Source organism: Cyanistes caeruleus, chromosome 23, assembly GCF_971803275.1.
Source record: "Cyanistes caeruleus chromosome 23, bCyaCae1.hap1.1, whole genome shotgun sequence".
Lineage (NCBI taxonomy): Eukaryota > Metazoa > Chordata > Aves > Passeriformes > Paridae > Cyanistes > Cyanistes caeruleus.
The window spans coordinates 4,415,859-4,440,424 of NC_141723.1; the positions used below are offsets into that span (position 1 = coordinate 4,415,859).

The 24,566-nt window shown below is 55.5% G+C and overlaps 1 protein-coding gene across 1 annotated transcript; it reads right to left on the reverse strand.

Annotated features, from left to right (window-relative positions):
- Positions 1-850: 850 nt before the first annotated feature.
- TECTA (tectorin alpha) lies at positions 851-23,299 on the reverse strand. The gene is made up of 24 exons (XM_086861505.1): positions 23,167-23,299; positions 21,865-21,929; positions 20,113-20,246; positions 18,650-18,937; positions 15,863-16,000; positions 15,125-15,290; positions 12,956-13,368; positions 12,135-12,705; positions 11,070-11,662; positions 10,101-10,674; positions 8,809-9,419; positions 7,943-8,504; positions 7,098-7,297; positions 5,956-6,339; positions 5,438-5,724; positions 5,060-5,340; positions 4,825-4,935; positions 4,303-4,505; positions 3,838-4,001; positions 3,466-3,714; positions 2,859-3,021; positions 2,473-2,560; positions 2,233-2,349; positions 851-1,873 (listed from the first exon to the last, which is right to left on the reverse strand). Exons 2-24 carry the CDS (start codon positions 21,926-21,928, stop codon positions 1,773-1,775), a joined length of 6,462 nt encoding a protein of 2,153 aa, XP_086717631.1. The 5' UTR covers position 21,929; positions 23,167-23,299; the 3' UTR covers positions 851-1,772.
- Between the last annotated feature and the right edge of the window lie 1,267 nt (positions 23,300-24,566).

A 24,566-nucleotide genomic window follows, 5' to 3' on the forward strand; every position in this document is an offset into this window, starting at 1 on the left:
ATCAGTTCTGGGGTCAGTGCTGTGGTTATTGCTGTGGTCAGTGTCATCAGGGTGTCCCTCCATCCTTGGGGTGTCCCTCCATCCTCAGGGTGTCCCTCCATCTTCAGGGTGTCCCTCCACAGCACCCACACAGCGTGCAAAGACTGGCCCTCAGGCACCAGTCAGCTCCTATGGCACACCCACACTGCTGCCAGCTTGCAGCAGCTCATTAATTAATCTTTAATTTATTAATAAGGGTGAGAGACACGGCCCAGGGCAGAAGGCAAAGAGAGACTGGAGATGGGAGAACTGCAGAGCAAAGAGGGAGGTGCAGAGGGCAAATGTGGGAAGAGAGAAGGCAAAGAGTAAACAAACCAAAGGCAGGGGGACTGCACCCAGTGACAGCAGGGACAGGAGAGGAGTGGCAAAGACACAGAGAGAGCAGAGTGAGGGCAGAGGCAGACAGGAGAGGCACAGGCTGGGAATGGAGAGCAAAGAGGCACAGCGATGGGGACAGTGAGGCAGGAGAAGCAGTCACAGGGAGAAAAGAGAGGTGAAGGAGAGAATTCAGAGCTCCCACACACACAGAGGGCACAGAGGCACAGGGGGAGCTGAGGCAGAGAACAAGCAGAGCAGAGTCCATGACATCTTGCTACTCACCTTTTGTCTTGAGGCAAGGGAAGCAGCTCCCTCCAGCCCCAGAACCCAAATCTCTGCTTCTTCTGCCCTACATCCCAGCCCAGCCCATCCCCAGACCCACACTCCAGCCCCACTGTGCCCAAAACTCCCTGTCCATCCCTCCCAGGGACTCTTGGTGTCCTTCCAGGCCCTGCTGCTCCCTGTCCTCTCCCCATCACACAGGACCCGGTGCTTACGAAGGATTACAACACTTTTTATTCCCACGCAGCCGTTTCACAGAGTACAAACACAAGACAAGACACCAACACAGACAGCACCCCCACACCCACCAGCACCCCAAGGCTGCTCCCCACTCTTTCACCAGGCCCCCAATGCTGCCCTGTGCCCACAGACCCCAACCCTGCTCTGACCCTTGCCCACCACGCAAACACGGCAGGGAGTTTCATTCCTTCTTCCTCTGACTCTCACTCCTGCCCACCAGAAAGCGCCTCTTTCCAATTATTGGCACCAGCTTGTCACCACCACAGCACAATGCCAAGATTTCCAGACCCCTATGGATGAGTTTGGCTGTCTGAACCAAACCTCAGCACCACCTCTGCTCCGGAGAGTCAGAGGGTGACACGGTCCCAAGGTGTCACAACATCCAGTGATGGCAATGCACTGCTCTGGCCGTGACCTGTGCCCCAACACCTACCTCTGGGTGAGTCTGTAAGCTCAAAAGACCCTGGTGGCAGCTCCCAAGGACAGGGGAGACCTGCAGCTGTCCATGTGAGGGGACAGCACGTGCTCCATCCTGTCCCACACTACCGACAGGTGTGGAGCACCCACAGAGCACCCCACAAGGGAGAGCCTGGGGAAAAGGCTGCAAAACCCTTCTTTGAGTCCACATCAATAATGGAAAGCTGTAAAAAAACCCCAAACCCCAGTCCCACATCGCTGCTGGTGAACATCCTGCTCAGTCCTGCCATTGTGCCGGCTGCGTGTCACCTTCACACCCAGGTCCGTGTCCCATCTCTCTCCAGGTCACGTCCCTTTGTCTCCTGGCAGCGTGGCCGGGTGGGCAGCAGCGTGGCCAGGGCTGGGGGGCTGTCTCCTACCCTACAAAGACTCCGGCTGACGCGAGAACAGTTTTTGGCTGGGCGGCGGGGCCGCGCCTACGAGGTCAGGTGCCGCGGAGCTGAGCGCAGCCACAGCCACAGCTGGGCTGCCATCACCAGGGTCACTCGGGCACGGTGCTCCCCTGAAGAGCTGGAGGCTGCCAACATGAAACCCACGTGAGCTGGGGCTCTGGAGCACACACACAGTGGGTGCCTCCCCCCCAGATCATGCCAGGCTGGTGCCCACCCAAATGCCCGACCTCATGGCCCCCAGACTCTGCCCATGGAATTTGCTCCACCCTGCCCTGTACCATGCAGGCACCATCACCTCCCTCGCAGCTGCCTGCCAGCAGTGTCCTCACATCCCTCAGGTGACAGGGACAGTGCACATCTGGCTCCCCGTCCTCCACACCCCTTCTGTCTGCAACACGCCACCTTCCCCACGCTGCTCACCCCACAGCCCCTCAGTCTGGGGGTGGCTGTCCCCTGCTGTGCCCATCCTGACCCTGGTACTTGCCCCTGCAGCTCTTGCCGTCCCCTTGCAGTGTCCCTGTCACACAGCTGCACAAAGGCCCGTCCGCCTGGCTCGTGCAGATCTGCTCACAGCCTCCGTTGTCCTCGCACCAGTCCGATCCTGGACACAAACAGCAAAGGGGGACACCTGAGCCATTCTCCTACACCCCAAGCCCCTGGTCCTTGGCTGCCTGAGGCTGGGATGGCAGACAAATCCTGCAGCCTTCCCTGGGGTCCCACTTACGCTTCCTCCTGATAGGCCCCACTGAGAGGATCTGCTCCTTGGACTCCTCAGCGAAGGCGCTGGCCATCCTTGTGTGCTGAGGGCAGTTCTGTTCGGGGATAAACAGCACCTCTGTCACCCTCAGCCTCTGCCCAGGCCCCTTCTGTGCCCCTCCAGCTGTCCCAGCTCCCAAAGGGACCCTGCAACCAGGCTGAGAGAGCACAGCTCCCAAGGTGACCTGCCCATGACAGAGCATCTCCTCCCCGTGCCTAGAGGGACACACTCCCATCTCTCCCCTAGGGCCACATCTCTGGTCACCTCTCCGATGCCACCTCAGCAGGGCTCACTGCACTCTGGGAGAGCCCTTCAAATCCAGCATCCCCTCCCTCTGCACTCGCCCCACTCACGATTTTGCAGGAGTATTTCTCGGAGTCGCAGAGGGAGACGGCGCAGTGCAGGTGAACCTCGTCGTAGTCCCCGATGAACTTGAAGACGGTGACGTGGAAGCGACACGTCAGGGACACCCCGTTCTCCTCTATGCCAATGGTGTTGTCCTTCATGTTTTGGCACCTGTGCAAAGCACTGATGCTCAGCACCACCCTCCTGTGATTGGGACCCTCCCTCAAGGGGGTCCCTGTCCCCATAAGGCCGCTCACCCCCGGTCCCACAGCGGGGTGCTTAGACCCTACCATGGTTTGTCTGGACAAAGGTGTCAAGCCCTGCTTCTGTCGCCTCACTCTGGCATTTCCAACTTCCCAAAATGCCTGTTCCATGATCCATGTGCCCCTGTCTCCTGCAGTTAGGTGTTTCCCACACAAGGAAAGTGCTTCTCTCTGCACTCACAGGGCTTCTGGCTATGTCTACACCAAGCAAATTAACTCCTGCTCTAGCAACACCGCTCCTCACCCTTTCCAGACTTTGATCAACCTTCTCACTGGCCAAAAGGTCCTTGTCCCAGCTGACACCACCACCCTTCCAGCACCAACAGCCACCATGAAAACCAATGGGGCTCACCCTCCCTCGATGATGAAGTAGCGCAGTTTGTCGTTGCTGTCCCTCGAGGGGGTGGCGTAGCACTTGTTCAGCATCAGGATCAGGTGGTTGGAGTCGGCCCCCACCACAAAGACCCCCACGTAGAGCACGTCCCGGGTGGTGAGCACCACCTCGCCCTGCCGGTACGGGTGCTTGTAGGACGAGTTCTTGTACAGGGCCATCTTGGTGGTGAAGCTCCCTTCCTGCGTCGGCACTGTCAGGTTAATCACGCTAACGATGACAAAAAAATCAAATCACAATCGCCTCAGTGGGTGGAAAGGTTTTGCACCCCAAATTGCCTTGTTTCAGAATCAGCTCTGCCTCACCCATCCGGGTAATGGGCCCTGCTCCTACCTGAGCATCGGCCGCACGACTGAATCCAGGGAGATCTTGATGTCCAGCTCATAGGCACAGGAAAACTCCACGTTGATGGTCCTGTCCCTGGTGATGATGTTGCCCGTGTTGTTGGCACTCTCGATCCACACCGTGTTCTTGTACACTATGTGAGTGCTGTTGGACTGAGGAGGCAACACAGGGCACTGCTTAATTCCAGCTGTCCCCACCTCCCTGCTCCTAATGAGCACCTCTAAATGAGCTGTGTGACAAGGGACCTGCTGCCCCTCCACCTCTGGCCAGAAAGGGTGTGGAATGGTGGGGCTTGGAATTGTATCCTTACTCTACAAAACCTTCCTGTGTTCTCCTGACCCCCAGCCCATTAAAGCACCTCCCAAGCATCACGTGCCCCAGCCTTGGGGTTGAGCTGGACAGCAGTGGACTGTCCCATACTCCCAGCCCCGTGTGCCCCATGTCCCAGCTCACCTGCACCAAGTTGCCACAGTTGCCTTTGGTGTTGTTGATCTGGAAGGAGATGAAGTCCTCCCCTTCGATGCCAGGGCAGTGGCGGTCATTGACCCGCACGCCCTCACGCTCAAAACCCAGCTGGAACAGCTTGCACTTTGAAATGGACACCTCCATTTGGGCAGCCTTGCAGGTCACCTCTGCATCAATAATGTCATGGGTGGCTGGAGGAGAAGATGACACCAGATCACCACAAATGGCCCCTTGGCACTTGTATCCACCACCAGAAATGGGCTGGGATCATCTCCATGCTCTGCCCATCCTACATCCCTGCTGCTGAAAGCGCTCCCAAGCCAGAGATGCCCATGATGTGCACCCCAGAAAAGCTGTTCCCTGCTCTCTGCTCCCCTCCTGAGCTGTGCATGCTCAGGCAAACCCATCTTGGCAGAGGTCACAGCCCTTGGCACATCCCTTTCCAAAGCCCCTGTGGCATCATGGCCCAATGTGGAGCACTGAGCCCACAGCCAGGAGCAGAGGACTCACTGTTCCCATAGGGTGGGGGCTCGATGCAGCCGCACAGCTCCCCGCCGTTGTCCAGCTCACAGGTGCGGTTGGGGCAGTCGGCGCCCACACAGGGATCTTCCACCACTCCTGCTAAACAGCACAAGACACAGCACAAACACAACCTTTACCCTCAGACCGTGGGGGCAGCCACTTCCATCTCCTCTCCCCAGAGAGACATGGCTCCCCTCGAGCTGAGCAGCCCCAGTTCTCTTACAGCAGTTCTCCTTCTCGATCCAGTCGGTGCCCAGGATGCCGAAGGTCCGGCAGGCTTCTCCGTAGGCAGCCAGCGAGCCGCACAGCTGGACCTTCTTGTGGTTGTAGCAGCCATCCAGAAAGCAGGACTCGTAGAAGGGCAGCGGGTCCAGGAGGCCGTAGCAGGGCTGGAAGAAGCCTTTCATGTCGGTCAGCTTCAGGCAGTAGCTGTCACTCTGCAGCTCCTGGATCTGGACGTTGTCGCAGGAGGCGGCGTACTGCGAGTACTGCAGCTCGTTGCAGCTGTGGGCACCGGACACATCGTGGGGGCTCCTTTCATGGCCAGCCCTGCTCCCATTCCCGCTCCCACCTGCTGGGAAGGGGCTGTCTGTCCACTCACCTCTTCTGCATGCCGTTGGTTTTCCAGCTCTGTGCCAGCACCACGCTGCTGACGGCCGGCTTGCCCCGCAGCGTGGCGTAGTCGTCGGTGCGGTCGCCGTTGAAGTTGCCGCAGAGGCCGCACACCTTGTTCTGCAGCCGCTCCCCGATGATGATCTTGATGACGTTGAAGCCGTTGTAGCGGATCTGGATGTCAGGGCTGGAGTCGATGACCAGGAAGCCCTCCTGGCTGAAGATCTTAGTGGACAGCCCCGTGACAAAGGGGATGCTCACGTGGCTTCCGTTCACCTGGCACGAGAGAAGGACACGAAACTGACGTCCCTCCCATATTCTCTGCCTATGGAGGTGGGCGTGAGCCACTCATAAAAAATCCCACAGCTGCTTCCCACTATCCCAGCTGTGAAAACATCGACAGCAGTCTGGGGCCCTCATGGAGACCATTGTGCAGCCTGGACTGCCTTCCACTATCCCCTCCCAGCCCCACTCTGGAGGGGCTGGACACCCCTGATGAGACCTCACCTTGACAGTGTTCCTGTCACTGATGAGGATCTGCTCCTCGTTGATGTAGAAGTACACGGGGGAGATGATGGTGAGGTTGGGCGAGGACCACTTGTCGAAGTTGATGATGAGCTGGAAGGAGAAGTCGGGCAGCTTCTGGCAGATGGTGGAGAGGACGAAGGCGCAGTTGGCGGGGAAGCGGAGGAAGGCGCCGTCGAAGGTGCGGAAGACGCCGCCGCCGGCCGCCAGGCAGAAGGAGCTGCGGGTGCTGAAGCAGCCGCGGACGCCGTTGCGCAGCGCGCACTCCTCGTCCGACTTGCAGTGCCGGGGGTCGCACTGGATCAGGTTGCGCCGGAAGCAGCGGCACCGCCGCGTGCAGTCCCCGCTCCAGAAGAGCTGCTTGGGCTGAAAGAGGGACCCATCACCGGCTGCCCCCTCAGCCTCTGAGGATGGCTGGGACAAGTTTATACCCCTCTGTCACACGATGAGCAAGAGCAGGAAACAGGCAGAGGAAAAGAAGACGCTGGCAGCTTGCACCTACCTCTGCTATCCACACTCACATTTGCACTGCCACCACAACCTCCCTCACCTCTTGTGCACACACAAAAACACAGTGCTTAATACCCCCTTGGCCTTTCTTGTGCTCTGCAAGCCACCAAGCCATCTGCAAGGAAGCCCAGATGACAGTACCCCGATATGGCTCCTCATGGGGCAAAGGCACCGTACACAGAACAGTTTCACTGGCACAAAACACAACCCACAATGATGTGAGCAGTGCTATCAGCACAGCACTCTGCTGCTTCAAACTCCTCAGTGACATCCAGTAGCTACAGGAAAGCAAATTTCATGGTGAAACACTACATCTATGATGTGTGAATACCTGGCATACTGTGATCATACAATGCTGGACTTTGGCCCTCATCAAAGAGTGTTCCCAGTCACCACACTTCTCTCCATCCCACCTCCACCAGCTCCCTCCTGTGCTTGACACCCAGTTCACCTTCACCCAACAACTGCATGATGGTTTTTTGGATAGAAAGACTCCGTGTGCAGCACACTCTCTCCTCTCTAGCCCTGCTACCAGCCCATCCTGATTGTCATCACTCAAACTCTGCCCGGAAATATCATCCAGAGGGAGGGAGCAGGCACAAAGAGCTGCACACCTCGTAGTATTTGCCATCAGAGTAGCAGCCACAGTTGTGGGGCAGGATGCAGCTCTTGCCATTGAGGACGTAGCCGGGGTCACACTGGCAGCCCTCCACGCAGTAGTGGCTGCAGTCGCTCTTCAGCCGGATGGCGGCACATCGGGGCTGGCACAGGGACACGCAGCTCTCGTAGTGGCTGTTGGGGGGACAGCTGACAGCTGAGCAGGGGACAGAACAGACACAGATTAGCTCCGTGGACACAACCAACCTGGCTCCCCACCAGGGACTGATTCAGACCTGTCATGCATGGTGCCAGTCTGTGGCCTCACCACCCCATGAGAGCAGGGCCCCTGAGCCATGAGCTTGCTTGTTAGAAGGGAAAACGACACAAATTTAATTTTCAGTCTCGTTAGCAAAGACAATTACTTCCCATCTGATTTGCCAGACAGATTGGCTGCGTGCAGTGCCCATCCTCAGGAGCCTGATTGAACAGCACATCGTCATCTTATTGACAAGGGGCTGCAGCTTCATTAGAACAAACACGCACTGCTGGCGTTGAGGCTGACTGATATATTCCCTGGTTAACAGTGGGGGATGGCTGATGCCTTCTGAGCTTGAGGCTTTCCATTTTCCAGCCCTGTCCCTTCTGACCTTGAGACTTTCCATTTTCCAGCCCTGTCCTTTCTCTCCTTGAGGCTTCCCCTTTTCCATACCTGCTCCTGCTGTACCACATGCAGTGTGTGACAATTCCAAGACAATACAATGTCCCAGCAAATGTGGGAGGGCTTGACTGTCCAGGCCATTGGCCTCCCCCTCCCTGCCACCCCAGGAGAAGAAGGACCTGGAGGCAGGGTGGCACTTACAGCACGAGGTGAAGTTCCTCCAGCCAGTGATAGCAATGCCCTGAGTCTGGCACGTGCTGGCGTAGTTCTGCAGCCAGCTGCAGGCTGTCTGCATGGCCCCCCCATCCACGCAGGTGTCAAAGAGGCAGTTCTTGTAGAAGAATCCGGGGTTGATCTTGCTGTGACACTTGGCAAAGACACCGCTTTGGCTGGGGATCAGGCTGCAGAGCTGCTGGGGCTTCCAGAATCCTTCCACCTTGCCGCAGGCCGGGCAGCGGTCACCACAGCCCACGCGGCAGAAGGCATCCCGCTTGGCCCAGCTCTGCACAAAGTCACTGATGCTGGTGGCCGGTGTCCCCCCCGCGGCCACCAGGTCGTCCTCGGGGTTGCCGTTGTAGCGGCCGCAGAGGCCGTAGGTGAGGTTCTGGAAGCCCCGTGGGATGGTGACAGACAGGAAGGTCTTCCAGTCGTACACCACCTTCAGCCCAAAGTCAGTCTCCACCACGATGTGGAAACCGAAGGCGAAGATGTTCACTTTGCCCTGGCCCAGCTTCAGGGGAAGGTAGAGACGCTCGTCGTTGATCTGCAGGGAGGAAACAAGGCATGCAGTGAGGGGGAGTGATGGTGGGAGCTTCCACAGAAGGACACAAATGAGGGCAGCTCGGCATTCCCAGAGAAAGGTCCCTGCTGGCCTCACCTCCACACCCAAAAGAAGGCAGCAAAACCAGAAATCCTCTCCAAAAGCTGTGCCTGGCAGCACAGGTCCAAGCATGACCTGACCCCCAGAAAACCTTGAATACCATAAGGCCTCATGTCGAGGGTTTTGCTCCAGAGTTTGGGAGTCACACCTGCAGAAATAATCAGAGCCCTCACATCCCTGCACTCACCAGCACGGTGTATTTGTAGGCACGGTGGATGATGATCTTGTAATTAAAGACCTCCACTTCGACCTGCTTCACCCACAGGGCCAGAGAAGTGTCCCGATCCTCGTTCTTGGCCGTGACAGTGAACGCTGGGAACGTGTCCGAGCGCTCCACCCTGGGCCGGGAGATGGTGGTGCACAGCACCAGCTCACAGCTGCTCTGGAAGTCGAAGGAGTAGCCATCAAAAGTCAGGTAGTGCCCATAGCCCGAGATGATGCAGGAGGCATCGGTGCGGACGTGGCAGTAGTAGAGGCCGTTCTCCTCCAGGCAATACTCGTCGTCCTTGCAGGACACATTCTCGCAGTACACGCTGTTGTCCGAGCCGTTGCAGTAGCACAGGAAGTGGCAGGAGATGTCCATCCAGAAGGTCTGGTTGGTGGCCAGCTGCCGGCCCTCGAAGTTGCAGCCGCACTCGCGGCGGGGGATGCAGCGGGTGCCGCGCAGGGCGAAGCCCTCGTCGCACTGGCAGCCCTCCGAGCAGGTGTCCCTGCACACGGGGCCCGAGGCCAGGCTCTCGCAGGTCTCCACGCAGCTCATGCACTCCTCAAAGTGGCTGTTCTCCGGGCAGGAGAGAGCTGCAGGGTTGGCAAACACAGAGCCTGAGCCCCCAGCTCTGACAGCACGGGGTGAGGAACGGGCAAAAAGCAGGGGGTGACGGGTTCAGGGGAAAAGGGGAAACAGCTTGTGGCCACTGGCTCATCCCATTCCCTTTGCAACCCTTTCTCCCCTCAGCCACCACCCCCCTTACATCTCAGCCCTGTTCTGGCATGTACCAAACATCACCTCCTCCTGTTATTTTCCAAACAAACACCTCCCTGAAACCTCTGAGGCAGAGACAGGCACAGCCTTCCCACCATCTACTTCCACACTCAGGATTTTTTACATTCGCTTCTGAATTATGAATGTTCTCCCATCCACAGCAAGTTTACAGCGACAGCTAAAAACCAGTGTTATTCAAATTATCCTCTGGTGGTGGCGTACAGCACCACCAGACACCATCTGCAGCTCTGGAATGCTCCTACAGTGCACCATAAAACTTCTGCTACCTCCTGAAATGGCACCTTGAAACCGCTTCCCTGGGAAATCTGTCTCTGCTGGCACCAGAAACTACTGCCTGCGATTCCAGCATCCTGCACGAGAAGCTCTTCCACCTCTGCACGCCCACAAATCCCCAACAAAAAGACTCTGCCTGGGTTTGGTGGGTTCCAAACTCCCTTCTCTCCACCCTGGGTGATGAAGAGCCTTGGTGGACTCACGGCAGAAGCTGTGGCTCCTCCACTGGCCGATGTCCACCTCGGCGTTCTTGCAGGCGCTGGCGTAGCGCGCCACCGAGTCACACAGCTCCGACACGTTGCCCCCGCTCTGGCACAGGCGGAAGAGGCACGTCCTGTAGTAGGCCGAGACGTTGACCACGCTGTGACACTCCAGGAAGGAGCTGTTGGTGGGGTCGTTGATGATGCCGCAGCTGGAGCGGCTCCGGTAGGATTTGAGCAGCTCCGAGTCGTTGTTGCAAGCCATGAGCAGGTCCCCGCACTCGCCGTTACAGATCTCGTCGAAGGTGGTCCAGCTCTCCAGGAACTGCTCCAGGTTGTCCGTGAACTTGCCCTTGGGCAGGCAGAACTCGTCGGTGGCGTTGTCGTTGAAGAAGCCGCAGAGGCCCGCGGTGCAGTTGAAGTAGGAGGTGGAGAGGCGGATCTCCAGGAGGCCGGAGTCGTAGTAGCTGATGGCCAGGAGCCCCTCAGACTCCACCACGGTGCTGTTGTCAGTCCGGTAGATTTCCAGGCGCCCAGAGGCGTGGAAATAGGGCAGCTCCACGTCATAACCGTTCACCTACAAGGAACAAGGTGGAGAGGCTTCAGGGAGGGTGATGTGGCTTTGCCTCACCATGCTGTGAACATTAAACACTTCCTGACACAGACCCACCCTCCAAGGCCCAGAGCTCTCTCAGTGAGGGCATACAGCTGTACCTTTGGCTTTTGCCCCACAAAAAGCAATTCTTCTTCTAGGAAAAAAGCAAGTTGCAGGAGAAGGAGGAGACAGGAAAGCCCCCTCAGCAAACAGAAGGAGCAGTGCTGTAGCAACAACTTCACAGGCACCCAAAGGGCCTCCACAAGATGCTTCAAAGTGTCCTTGTGGTGTCCACAGCCGCAGACCCATGAGCTCTTCTCCGCTTGATCACACCATGAGCCACCACCTCCCACCCTGTGCCTGGGCAGCACCTTTACCTTAATGTCTGACAGCCTGGTGCCTCCAATCTTCACCTCTTGGCCGGCCGCCTGGACCCGCAGGACGCGCGGCCCGTTGGGAGCAGAGCCGGCCTTCTTCTGGCTGATGTCCACCTCGATGAAGTCTGGCCTCTCTGGGCAGGTCTTGAGCAACGTGTAGGACTGTTCCAGTGGGTAGGGGAAGGTGATGCCATCAAAGGTGTGCAGCACCTGGTCCTGCCCCACCAAACACACGGTCTCCCTCTTCGGGTAGCACCCCCGGTAGCCGTTCTCGATGGTGCAGATCTCTCCCTCGGGGCAGGTGCTGTTGAAGCACCTGGCCTCCCCGCCAGCCTGGCAGTGGCACTGCACAGTGCAGTCTGGTGACGCCCAGAAGGACTCCCCGGTGGTGTAGTAGCGGCCGTTGACGTCGCAGCCGCAGGCCTGGACGGGGACGCAGCGGTCGGCGCTGAGGACGTGGCCCTCGGGGCACTGGCAGCCCTCGGTGCAGGGGGAGGTGCAGGCCAGCGGGGCCGTGAGGTCGGAGCAGGTGGCAGGGCAGCTGCTGGCACACACCGAGTACTGGCCGAGCTCCGGGCACTGCACGGCCGCCGCTGTGGGCGCAGAGGGGTGACAAACAGAAGTGCCGTGTTACAGCACAGGTCAGGGTCAGCTGCCTCACTGACCACAGCAGAGACAACACACAGTGACCCACAAAGCCCTCAGCAGTAGGATTGGCCCCTCCATTTCCCACTCAGGCCTCTCTGGGCAGTCCTGGGCTTCCCCAAAATAGCCCCAGAGCTGCCCACAGCTATTTAAGGCTGCAAGAATGGTGGGCTGATCAACCAGTCCCCATTCCAGACCGGCCTCCAACTCTACTCATGGCAGCTGATGATCTCCAGAGCAACGTGGAGCTCCCACATCATGCCTGACCTGTGCCACACTTTTGCTGGAGCAAGGCTGTGATGCTACAGAGAGGAGGGACCAATGAATTCTCTCCCAACTCCCTCCACTTCAGGCAATTCCCTCCTGCAGATTTCCTCCCCCTCCTGTCACGCAGGCAAACCCCTCCTCCCAAACACTCACCACATCCCGTCTGGCTCCTCCACTCTCCCACCGAGATGCCCAGGGCCTGGCACACGGTGGCATACGCCTGGATGGCCTGGCACAGCCCGGTGCTGTTGTCCTTGGCGCTGCAGAGGTCGTAGACACAGCTGTGGATGAAGGCAGTGGGATCCACGACAGCGCCACACTCCCAGAGGGGCCCCCCGCTCTTGTTGATGAAGCCGCAGTACTCGGGGGTGAAATACAGCGCCTCGGTGGCGGGGTCGCAGAGGCTGCAGTTCTCCAGGCAGCCCGTGGAGCACCTGCGCTCGGGATGTGGCACCTGCCAGCTCTCGCCCAGCTCCGGCACGGACGTGGCCGCCCTCCCGTCCGAGCGCAGGACGTCGTCCTCGGGGTCTTTGTTGTAATTGCCGCACAGCCCGCACGTGGCGTTGATGTAGGAGCCCGGCACGGACACGGAGGCATAGTGCTGCCCATCGTAGGTCACCAGCAGGCCAAAGTCAGTCTCCAGGGCAGTGGACAGGCCGCTTTGGTAGACCTTGATTGCACCCAGTTCCAGGGAGATGGGCAGGGACACCACCAGGTCGTCCACCTGCGGGGACAACACCCAGCAGCTGAGCCAGCGCCGTGGGACAGCAGAGCCCTCGTGCTGGGACACAGGCAGGACAGCCCTGCTGTGGGGCCTTGGGCTTGGGACATGCACAGAGGGACAGCCACTGGTAAGCTACAGGCACTTGGTGTCACCCGTGCCCATCCCACACTCTCCAGGCTGCTGGCACAGTGCTGCTGCCACCTCAGAGGAGCTGAGCTGGAAAGTTCTCCCCTTCCAGCAGAGCTCTTACCTTTGCCTTCCCAAAGCCGCCCCTGGGCAGAACAATCTTGTGCGAGTAGACCTCCACAAAAATATCCCTCAGCCAGGAGACGGAGGAGCCGCCTCGGTTCTCATTCTTGGCCTCCACGTTGAAGTAGGGCAGCTGGGAGCCTGGCCAGCACTGCCTGGCGAGGAGGTAGGAGCAGGAACCCTGGAAGTGAAAGAGGAAGCCGTCGAAGGTGTGGTAATGTGGATCTCCGAACACCACGCAGGTGCTGCTCTCCACCGGCACGCACTGGAAGAATTTGGTCTTCGTCTCACACGCCTCGAAGGGGCCACAAGCCATGTCCTGGCAGAGGATCTCATTGTTGAAGTCCAGGCAGCGGCACTTGGTGGTGCAGTTGGCGTTGTCCCAAAAGATCTCCCCTTGACGGAGAAACTGTCCTAGAAAGACAGAAAGGGGAAAACCCACGCTACATCACTCCTTGAAACAGAAACACGCTCTGAGTGCACCCTCGGGGGTGGTCTGCTGGTCCTGTGATGGAGACACCTCCACCGTGTCCTGCTGCTGGGCTTCTCAGCTGCTTTGTTTGTGCAAACTCCCAGCAAGAGCTGCTCAGCAAATCCCAAGCTGAATTTCTAACGTGTGGTGCATCCTCTTTGAGTCCCTGGAATGCTGTGAGTGCTGCCACAAATCCGGGGTCAGTGCTGCAACACACAGGCTGGAAAACTTGAGGGTTATTCCACATATTTTGGACACCCACCATTCCCGTTCTTCTCCAGTATTGCAGGGCACAAGAGACATTTGTGCTGTTTTCCCAAAGGAAAAGCCCCATTTGGAGGCAGTTTCCAGCACTTTGTTCCACTTGCACCATCCTCCCGCTTTGCTGGCACTTCCATGGATCCCCTGTTCACATAACCCTGCTGGTCAAAAAGTCACTCTGTCATCAGCAGCCCCAGGAGCAATTTACTCCTATTCAGGAGGAGCTCGTAGTAATTACAACACCAAAGAGCTGTTGATAAGGAACTTCCACCCCACACAGGAGCCCCAGCAGAGCGCTGAGTGATTGCACAGCCCCAGACGTGTTACACCAGCAGAGAGGGAGCGGGTTTGGCTGGTGAGAGACAGAGGAGGCAGGGAGAAGGCTGGAGAACAAGGGTGGCAAGTCCCCGTGAGAGTTTCTCTCCCCTCCATCTGGCCATTTTTCACACTCCTCCGGCGCGTGGCTTCTGCCGTGCGCTGCCTGAGTTACCTCTCCTAAGCTTTTTGTTCTCTTCCCTGCCTCCTACAAAAAAAAAAAAAAGAAAAAAAAAGCTATTTTCTGCTTCCCCGCAACAAATGTGTCCTCTTGGCAAGGCCCACGCTCCAGCCATCCTGGTGTGGGGAATTTGGGAAAGCGGTGTCGTTTGGATCCAACACCTCGTGCTGCATCTCCTCTTGTGGAAGGCAATCAGCCATTCACTGTGAAATGCAAATCCAGTGGTGGGATCTGCTCGTGCTCCTCTTGTCACCTGCAGAGCTGAGACTTGTTTCCAGCTTCTCTGCCAAGTCCAGCCTTCCTTCCTGGGGTCAGCAGCTGGAAAATGCTGGAGCAGCTGGACCCAAAACTCTGCTGGAGCTGCAAGAGCCTTGGAATCTCGTGGAGCTTCAGTAGTCCTAAACTAGGACATAAAGGAGCCACATGTCTCCGGTGTCTGTCTGCAAACGACAATCCTCTCTTGCTGGAAAGACTCCTGGAGCACAGTGGGTGCTCCTGACAGTTTTATTTGTCAAATGGAAGTGCAATAATCTTTCAGCAGCAGAGTCCCTGTGCAGCCAGTGTGTGCATCGATTAATCCCTTTATGGCCCCGTGCTGTCAGTGACAGGCACAGACTCTGTAACTGCTGCAGACACATGGCATTTGTCCTGCCTGCAAAACCTGCTGTTCCTCCTGCACAAACAAGGGAAATGGCACCACAAGATCAGCTTCCCTAATTTATGGGCAGGAGGAAATTGCTGTCTCTGGGTCTTTCCTGTTGCCACCAATTATCGCAGGAACCCAGAGATGTGCAAGGACTGAACCCTCTCTTGTGTTTCTGTCCCTGCAGCTCATGGAGATGCCCTGGCAAAAGCACAGATCATGCAGCACCCCAACAGCATCACCTTTTGCTACACTGCACCTCAAAATTTAGGGACAAGCAATGCCATTTCTCCCTTACCTCTCAGGCTGCAGCCGTTGGCCGGGTCTATTTCTCTGCCATCAATTCTGAAAGCCCAGCGCCCAGGGATGTTTACATTTGTTGTTTCCTCAATATTGACAATGTCTGGTGTTCTGGAGCCTGGGATGCTGAAAAAGTTGGTGAGGTTTCCACCATTGAAGCCAGCCTAAACCAGAGAGAGAGCAAATTCCATCACCCTTCTTGGCAATAGGAAATCCATGCTGCATTTCCTCACTTCTCTGTTCCACCCTGAGTGCATCTTCTTTAGTTTTAACAGTTCTTTCTGGAGATTTCTGTTTTCAGGTAGTCTAAATTTCTGTTTTCAGGCAGTCTGGGTTGAATGAAAAGCTAAACAGGCACTACAAGGAGAAGGGATGTGTATTCACAGGTTTATGTTTGTACAGGTACATATATATGCACATACAGATCTAAGGGTGTGTGAATTAAAAATAAAGTGGGGGTACAGTGTAGGGAGAGATAAAGTGAGGAAGCAATGTGGGGATGCAGGATTCCTACATTCCTTATGCAGGAACATCCCCTTCCTCAGGCAGAGGGACTGCCTGTGGCACTGCTGCCACCACCAGATTTTGGAGGGCTCATCCCACCATGCCCAGCAGTTGAGTGCAAGGCCAGTGCTGGGGATGCTGAGGGACTCAGCAAGCATGGATACCTTGGAGAAGCCATAGGCAGTCATCCAAGAGCTCAAGAGGTTTGGGGATACGGGAGCAGGAGCCTCACCTGAGCCATCACCCCACCGAGACCAGTGAGGGGATCCCCTCCGCTGGCTGTGCCCGTGGTCCAGCTGATTTCATGGTAGTTAAACAAGGCAAAGGAAGACACCCCATCTGTGATCAGGACAGCCTGGAACGTGTTCACCTGTGGAAAACCACGGGTCATACTGCTTTTCTCCTGCCCTTCTGCCACAGAGGCCCAGGTGAGCCTCACAGTGAGGAGCAGAAGTGGAATGAGACACAAAATACATTTCTTCTTGCTGCCACAGCTCCAGCAGCTCCCATTCCTGCTCCTTCCTCCAGCTGGGAGCATGTGAAGACCATGTCTGATCCAAGGGAACACCAATAGATGGCAGCATGAGAATAAGCTCACGGGGAAGGAGCAGCGGGCAGGATTTGGGTGGCTGTGATCTGTTATCTCCCATGTCTTAGCTGTATTCCTGCATTATCTTTCCCAGTTCCCTTCCACATTCATATCCTACAATGCTGCCGAGGGTGGATTACATCCAAACCAGCCATGTACACCCTGCATTTTGCTGGCTGCCAAATCCCCTCCCCACCTGCTAAATCCTCTGCTCCTGTTCTTCCTTTCACTTGAAATGACTCTGCATTTCCAGCCCCACAAACTCCAGGCACATTCCAGCCAGGATCCAGGTGGGAAAAGCCCATCTTCCCTTTTAGGGCTGTGCAGAAAGACAGAAGGAGCTCCTTCCCTTGAGATATTCCCTCTATCCCTGCAGATCCAGCAGCAGAGCTCGTCACTGGGAACTCAGTCAGTCACTTCTCTCAGCCCCCTGCACTTTCCTCTCCTTCCCACCCCTGCCCTGGGACCGTGCCAGGAGAGCAGCTCCTCCTGCCTCTGAGCAAGCAAGATTTGAGCAGGGCACAAAGTGTGGGCTGCCTGTCTTTTAATTAATCCAGAGCAACACTTGGAGCCTGGCTACCTGGGCACTGCACACCAGGGAGGAAACCACAGCCACAGGAACAACTCCCAGGTGACTGGGAAAGCCCTGGGATGGAACCATCTCCCACTGGGAAGCACCAGGGCTTATCCTGCCGGGAGCCCTGAGTCCTGATGGTGGCTTCTGGAGGAAGGGGAGGGCTGGGGCTCACTTTGCACCATATTCCATCCCCTTGGAGCAAACCCACTGGCTCTGAGGATGGCCCAGAGGGGAGCCCAGGCTGCTCTGGCTGCCTGCATGCCACAGGGGATGTCACTTCCAAGGAAACGAGGCCCTGCCAGGAGAGCTCTCCAACACGGAGGCGAAGCAGCTCTGGGAGCTGTCAGGAGAGAGAGGAGTGGGCAGAGCTGCCTCTCAGCAGCTGCAAATGGCACAGTTCACAGCAGGGCAAGCAGGGCAGGCAGCTGAAGCAGAACCACTTCCACTCCTCACCCTTTCCCTGGGATTGTTTCTCCTACTCCTGCTTTCCTCTTGCTCACCTTTGCCAAGCCTTTTGCCGCGCTGGGAGATCACAAACACGTCACACATAAAGGCAGTGGCACTTGGAGAGTGCCACAACAGCTTTTCCACACAGCAACAAACCCTGCTCTGCTCAGGAGCCTCTGGGAGGGTGGCAGGAGGTGAATCTTACACCTGCCTCTCCTCACGAAGAACACTTCCATCAACCCCCAAAATGCCCCTCTTTGAAGCTCCTGGCCACGGAGCACCTTCTCTGTCCAGCCAAGGCCCTCAGAAAATGAATTTTCTCAGGTGACATCTCCAGGCAGCACCTGCAGCATCCCCAAGGCCACATTCCCAAATTTTCTGCAGCTTTTCTGCATTGCGATGAAATTCCTGCTTAAGTTGTACCGTGCTATTACTTGTGCCAACCCCAAGCCCTGGCTGCTGCTCTGCAGGAAGGCTCCTCTATAGCAAAATAAATTGCATTGTGTTGCAAATGTAATTCTTTAGGCAATACATGAATCTCTATATTGCTTGCTGTCTGCAAATATATATATATATAAATATATATGTGGGGTTTTTCTGCAAGTGGCAAAAAATATTCATCAAACCTCAAGCTTCTCTAACAAATGGAAAAGAGCTGAACTGTTTATCAGAGCCAGCTCTTCGAGACAGGAGAAGCTGGGGTTTGGCACTCGTGGCACACAGGCTAATGCTGGGCAATCCAGACCATAGCTGGGATCCCTCACTTGCTATCCAAGGATGGGTTGGATGAGGTTTGGGACAACCTGGTCTAGAGGAAGGTGTCCCTGCCCATGGCAGGGGGTGGGATGTGGTGATGTTTTCCAATCCAAATGATTCTGATTCTTCACCCCAAGATGAAGAACCCACAGGCCCTCCCAGCAGTCCAGCACGGACCTCCCGACATCAGCTGCAGTCACAGCTCACAAATTCAGCAGATATTTAAAAGCTGTCCAGGCCCTGACAAACATCCCACTGCCATCCCCCTCCTGTGAGATACAGCTCACACATTTATGTCACAAGTCATTAGTGTGACTCTGATCAGCGTGATCAATCTCCCGTGCAGGCAGGGAGCTGCCATCAGAAACATCTGAATTTGTATGCCACAAATGCATTATGATCAAGCCAGAAAGTCCTAATTGGTGTCAGAGCCTTGCTTAGATCCTACAAACCCTGAGGAGGTGATGCTTTCCCTGGAGCATTTAAAGCAGGGAGCGAGGCTCCTACAGGCTCCCAGGGGAGAGAATGACAGCCCATGGTTCTCCTCTGCCCAGAAGGGAACTGGGGAGCAGGAACAGCAAGCATCTCGCTCCGTTTTACACCCAGATGATGGCACAAGACACAAAATACGCCCACGAGAAGCCACTTACCGGCGTGGTGCTGCTCCCCCCGTAGAACGTCACCTCCTCCCAGGTGACAATGAAGAGCCAGAGGGCAGAGAAGGAGGCCATGTCCCTGAAGTGCCTGCGGATGTCCCGGGAGGCTCTGCGGAGCAGCTCTGGCTCCGTGCTCTCCCGGTAGTAGATCTCCCCGCGGATGCCGTTGTGCACGTCTGCCCAGAAGGGCGCCACGAAGGCGCGGCCGTCGGTCAGCGGGAAGGCCTCCGGCGTGAACTGGCTCACCAGGGCGTTGAAGGAGATCACGCCGTTGTTGTTGACCTGCGTGGAGACCCCCAGTTTGGCTGAGCAGAGGTGGTTTAGCAGAATTGATCAGCACAGAGCTGCTGGTTTGTCAGGAAATGCGGGGAGAGAGAGGATTTGGGGTTACACACAGACAGAGGGTGAGCAGCCCGACCTCCTGGGCAGAGATCCCGCTTCATCCTACCCATGGTGGCCAAGAGTTTGGGGAAGGAAGCCCCAAAAGCAGGACAAAACCCTGGAAAGTCTTCAAAATAGGGTTCTACAGGAGAGGCACCCATCAGAGCAGGATGGCAGCCAAATCTACTGAGACACTGCCTCAGGCTCCTGGAATACTCAGCTTGGGGAGTACTGGGAGTGTTTGGGAGTAATACCCGGCTCTGCAGGGATGTGGATGATGGTGACACAGGTGGCTGCATGGGAAAAAACTGCTTTGTCATCTGTGACAGATCCTGGGGCTCCCCAAGAGCAGGGAGGTGCCACCTCAGCCTCCCCAGAGTCTGCTGAAGATGCTCCCCAAAACAACATTTTTGCAAAGAATGGGCAGCAAATGGCACTGCTGCCCTGGAAGCTGGAATCCCCCATCACACAAGGGTTTGGAATGGGATTCTGCTTTCCCAGTGCTGCTGTGCACAAACACAAGCTGGAGAACAGATGAGTCTTTGCCCCTCGTCTGATCCCACAGAGGCCACAAAATGTGGGCTGTGGCACAGTCAGACTGACTTAGGCCCTGTCTAAGGTTTAGGTGAGCTCAGGTGACTCCTCTCAACCCAGCCCTGGTGTCCCCTTAGCCAGGATTTTGCTGTGCCATCACCTGGGAGCAGCAGCAGCCTGTCCTTGTCTGGGGCCCCCCCAAAACTGCTGCCCCTTTTCCCCCCTGCAGGTCCTGCATGTTCTTGTTTCTTGTCATGGAGCAGGAATAATGTCCCTCGTGTCAAGCCCTTCGCTCTGCTGTGCCATTTAATCACCCACGAAGAAAATTTATTGCCTTTTAGATTCCTTTCCTATGAACATTATCCCATTAAATATACCTTTGACTTTCTTAATCATAAAACCTATCAGTTCATGAAATCTAAGAACTTGTCAGGTAGCTGCTAATAAATCTTCCAATTCCTGATGACAGGCAGAGCGTGTTTAAAATGCAGCCAATAATGGCAAGGAAAAAGATGAAGGGAAGTTCTGCTTTCTCCACTTACATAAATGCTTCTGTATGGGACTCCAAAAAAGATGAATGGCACAGAGATCTTGATTTCAGGTGAGCTCCCATCATCGACTTTGGGGGTTTTGGTGTCGTTCTGCCAGAATGGATACAGGCTTGCCATGGTGTGAGCTGGAAGGAGAGGGAGAAGAGCCAGGACAGTCCTGATTTCAGAGAGGCCACAGAAAACAGCACCAAACCCCAACATCTGCAGCCAAAGGGTGCCTGAAGCCAGGGCAGAGCTGCTGGCTGTGGGACTGCTCAGGAGAAAAAGCATCATCCAGGTTAGTCAGGGCACAGCAAAGTGACCACAGGATTCACCACAGCTGCAGTTTTTCCTCCCCTGGGACTGTGACCAAATCAAAGCCCCTGAGTCCTGGCTTCACACCAGGCCAGCAGCTCCATGCCCTGCTCCAGGATGGGCAGGACTGGCTGTTCCACATGGTGAGGTGCTCAGAGCAGCAAGCAGCACCAATTCCAACCCCCTGAGCCACGTTCCTGGCAGTGCCCACCTTCCTCCTGCCTGTTCCCCACCTGCCAGGGCACCTGACAGCCTGAGGGGTCACTGCTCCGACATTTCCCAGTTTCCTGCTAAAAGGCAATGCCAGTAAACATAATTGTCTCTCCCAAAAGTCCTTCAGAAGATGGTTTTGACACATTTCAGCCGGCTGCTTTTTTACCAGCCTAAAATCCATCAGCTTGAGGCACAAGCAGCCACTTCAGACCCCAGGGCACACATCCCTTCTTGTTCCAGCCACTGCCAGACTTGTGCTGTCATTTCATGTCCTGTTCCTCCAGCCAGCTCCTCACAGAGCAAAAGGGGATTTTTCTGGGTTTGCCTCCCCCTTCTCCCCTCTTTGATGTAGGAAAGCCTCACGACATTCAATCTGGGATGACAGAGCCCCCGGCCTTGGAACAATCCTGGCTCTGTTCACCTGGATTCTGGACATGATTTCATTTCCTGGGCCCTGCAGCCGAGGCTGGGTTGCTTTGTGTTCCCATGGACACAGAAAAGGCTCTCTGTGATGCCCCACCCTGAGGATGCTCCATGCTGGGCATTAAGGAGTCACTGACCGAGCCTTCACAGGCTCCACATTTCCCTAGAAGAGGGAGATAAGGGGAAATCTGGCCTAACCCACTGGCATCCTGCTTTCCTGAGATGTTTGTGTGCCCTGAGTGCCCTGCTGGACATAAAGGAAGGTGGCATTGATGGTGTCCAAGCCATACCCCAGTCTCCACAGACATATCCAAAGTGCCACAGCAGAATTCCTCCTGCCAGGCAGTAAAATAAATCATTCCACAGCTGTTACACACCTGATGAGTTATCACAGCCAAGGCACAGCTACAAGACAAGGATTTCATTCCTTTTTTAAACAGGAGGCTCAGCAGGCATTCCTCAATTCTTCTTTAGCTCTACAAGTGCCACACTACCTGCTCAGCAGCCCTAACACAGGAATTTTCCGAACTCCTGCTTCCCCTGGAATGCTCCAGGTGCACACACAGCCTTATAAACTATAAACACAAGCATCCCTTAGGATTCTCAGTCCCTCCCTCCCCATGGGAAACACTCAGTTCACCCTGGTTGTTGTTCTTGCTCCTGCCAAGGAGCTGGGGGTGTTTCCCAAGCCCTCTGGGGTGTTTCCCAAGCCCTCTGGGGTGTTTCCCCAGCCCTCTGGGGTGTTTCCCCAGCCCTCTGGGGTCTCTGGGCACAGCCCAGCTGGGGAATGTTTTCCTGCTGGGAGATACTCACCTCGCTGCTGTGCTGTTATCACCAAAAGGGCCACCCAGGCTCCCAGAAATGATCTCTTGTTCATCCTAAAGGAAGGAGACAAAGCCAGCCATGCATCACATTGGTGGGAAAACACATCCTCAAGGTGATTCCTGAAGCTGCCTGACTGCTGCTGACACGTGGATGTTTCAGAGCTGCAGGTCCCTCACCTGCCAGGCAGCCCTGAATCCCAGATAGGATAGGAGTGAGGAGAATTGCATGGCAGGAACAGCAAATCACTGCCAAAAGAAGCCCAGAAACACCTGGAAGAGCTGATTTCATGTTTGGAAGGTGTGAACAGTCACAGCTCTCCGTGAGCTCCTCATTCAAGAGTGTTCAGGAGCAATTCCTGATCTGCCTGGTGCAGGGATGGCCACTCCTGGTGACCCCAGGGGGAGCAGAGCTGTGATATGCTCCCAGGGGCTCCAGCTCTGCTCTGGCTGCCACCACAACCATCACCCAGGGGCTTGGATGAGCGTGGAAGGAGCACAAACATTTACACAGCTGGGCAGCTCCCTGTACGGGAATAAACAAGAGACAGAGAGCGCAGATACAAAATGAAAGTGAAATCCTGTGTCAGCTCTAATTCCTTCTGTGCCTAATGCAATTTGTTACTCGTTATTAATCCAATAGAAATTATTGCTCAAACACCTGCTTTGATTTCTTTGCCCGTTGATTGCGCTCGTTCCGCACGGGCACGGCTCAGGGAGAGCTCCCAGGAAGGTCTGGGGTCCTCAGAGTGATGGGAAGGGATGTGGGAACTTCCCACAGCAGCTGTGTGTGTTCTGGACAGCCTGGGTGTCAACAGCAGCCTCCCCACCTTCCCAGCCTTAAAAATCTCCCTAAACCCCCCTGAATTCTCTTTGTGTTCTCCCCATGGATCTGTTTCTATGGAAAATGTGGATCAGCAGATCCAGCTCCTTCTAGTGACACAGAGCACAGGGTTAGAGGGGGAACATCCCATCATTTATCCCACATCACTCCCATTGACTCCCATTCCTCAGAGAGCTGGGAACAAGCAGAGGGAAAGTTCACTCACATCAACACAACCACATTCCCCATGAGGAAAGGTTCATTCCCCCAAGGAAAAGTTTCAGCACATTCCCTGTCTTGGAAAGGTGAGAGTGACAGAATTTTGGAGAGATTGCAAATCTGAGTCTCGTTAGCAGAGAGTGACCAGTGAGAGGACAAGAGCAAAACAGGACAGACAGCAAAGAACACGCTACTGAACACATCCCATCCAAAACTAGAGATTTTTTAGGTATGGAAGAAAAAATTACCAACCTGTTTCATAGGCTAGAGGAGCAATCAAGTGTGAAATTTTAGACCAGTCTTGGTGGAGCAGGGCGAAATCCTATGTCAATGGAGAATGCATGCCCGTCCTCCCGTGCCAATTATTGCTGATGACTGAAACGATGGCTCAGTCCTTTGCTCTCCCAATTGAAAACTCCGTTTTCCTCAATGCTCTTCCAGGGCTGGAGCAGTGTTGAGTTGCAATCACAACTGTTGTTCCTCTACTGATAAGCAGCAGGCTAATCTGGAGATCAGATTCTGGCCTGGAGAGGGAGAGAAGCCTCTTTCTTCCCCAGAAGCTCACCCCCTTCAGGTGGATTCAGATGGAAATGCCAGAGAGACGGAGCTGGGCTCGCAGCTCTGCTGCTCAGGGAACAGAAAACCCAACCCTCAGAAGAATTGAGCCCCTTCCTCCTTTGTGTAAAGGGGGGAAAAAAAAGAGCCCATCTATATAAAGTTACAGGATTAGCATTAAACAGTGCTAGGCTTAAAGCGCCGTTCAAAGGCACTGCCCTGAAGTCTCAATGGAGTTGCTTTGCCATCCAAGTCCTGCTTTTACAGGTGGAAAAGGAAAAACTCACCCAGTCCAGCCCAGAGAAGGTTTCCTTGCTGTCCCATCCCCTCTGCAAGGACTGGTGCTGGTGGGGAGCTTCACTGGGGGACTGCTGTGAGCGTTATTATCATTTTCACTTATACAGCTGCAGTTTCCACGGGGATTTTCCCTGCCTCTGGCATCTGGGCTGACCACAGCTCTGCATTTGAGTCCAATCTGTACCCAGAAAAAGATTTCAGCTGGTTCATATCCACGTTGGATGAGAGGGAGGGCTGAAACAGCAGCCCAGGGGTGAAGGATCCACCAGCAGAGCCACATTTGAGATGATTTTTCAGCCTGCAGCAAGGCTCAGGTCAGACAGGCACTGCTCCAACCCCAGCAGTGGGAAAACAACCCGAGCTTGGCTGATTTTCCCCTGATATTTTGGGTGGGGGCCTTTTATTCCCTGTTTTCCCTGCTAGGAGGTCGTAATTCCTCTTGTCCTCCACCCTTTGTCAGGAAGAGAGGAGACAGGAATGCCAGTAGCCCAACAAGAAGCCCAAATTTTTTTCCCCTTTGTGGTCCTGGCAGTGTGTTCATCAAGTTTTCCCCAAAAAGCTTTCTCTTACCTCAGCAGTCTCTTTGAGCACATCAGGGCACCTCGCTGCCTCCACAGCAAATCCCAGAATTTGCTTTCCCTCCATCCTCCATGCATGGCCTTGCTAGCAGGATTCTTTCATTTTTAAATTTATTTTTACCCTTTTCTAAGCCAACAGAACTATTTTAGGAGGGCAGGGGGATATCAGCACTGACTGATATTCCAGGGGCAGATTACTTCTAGCCTGTATCCCAGCTCTTC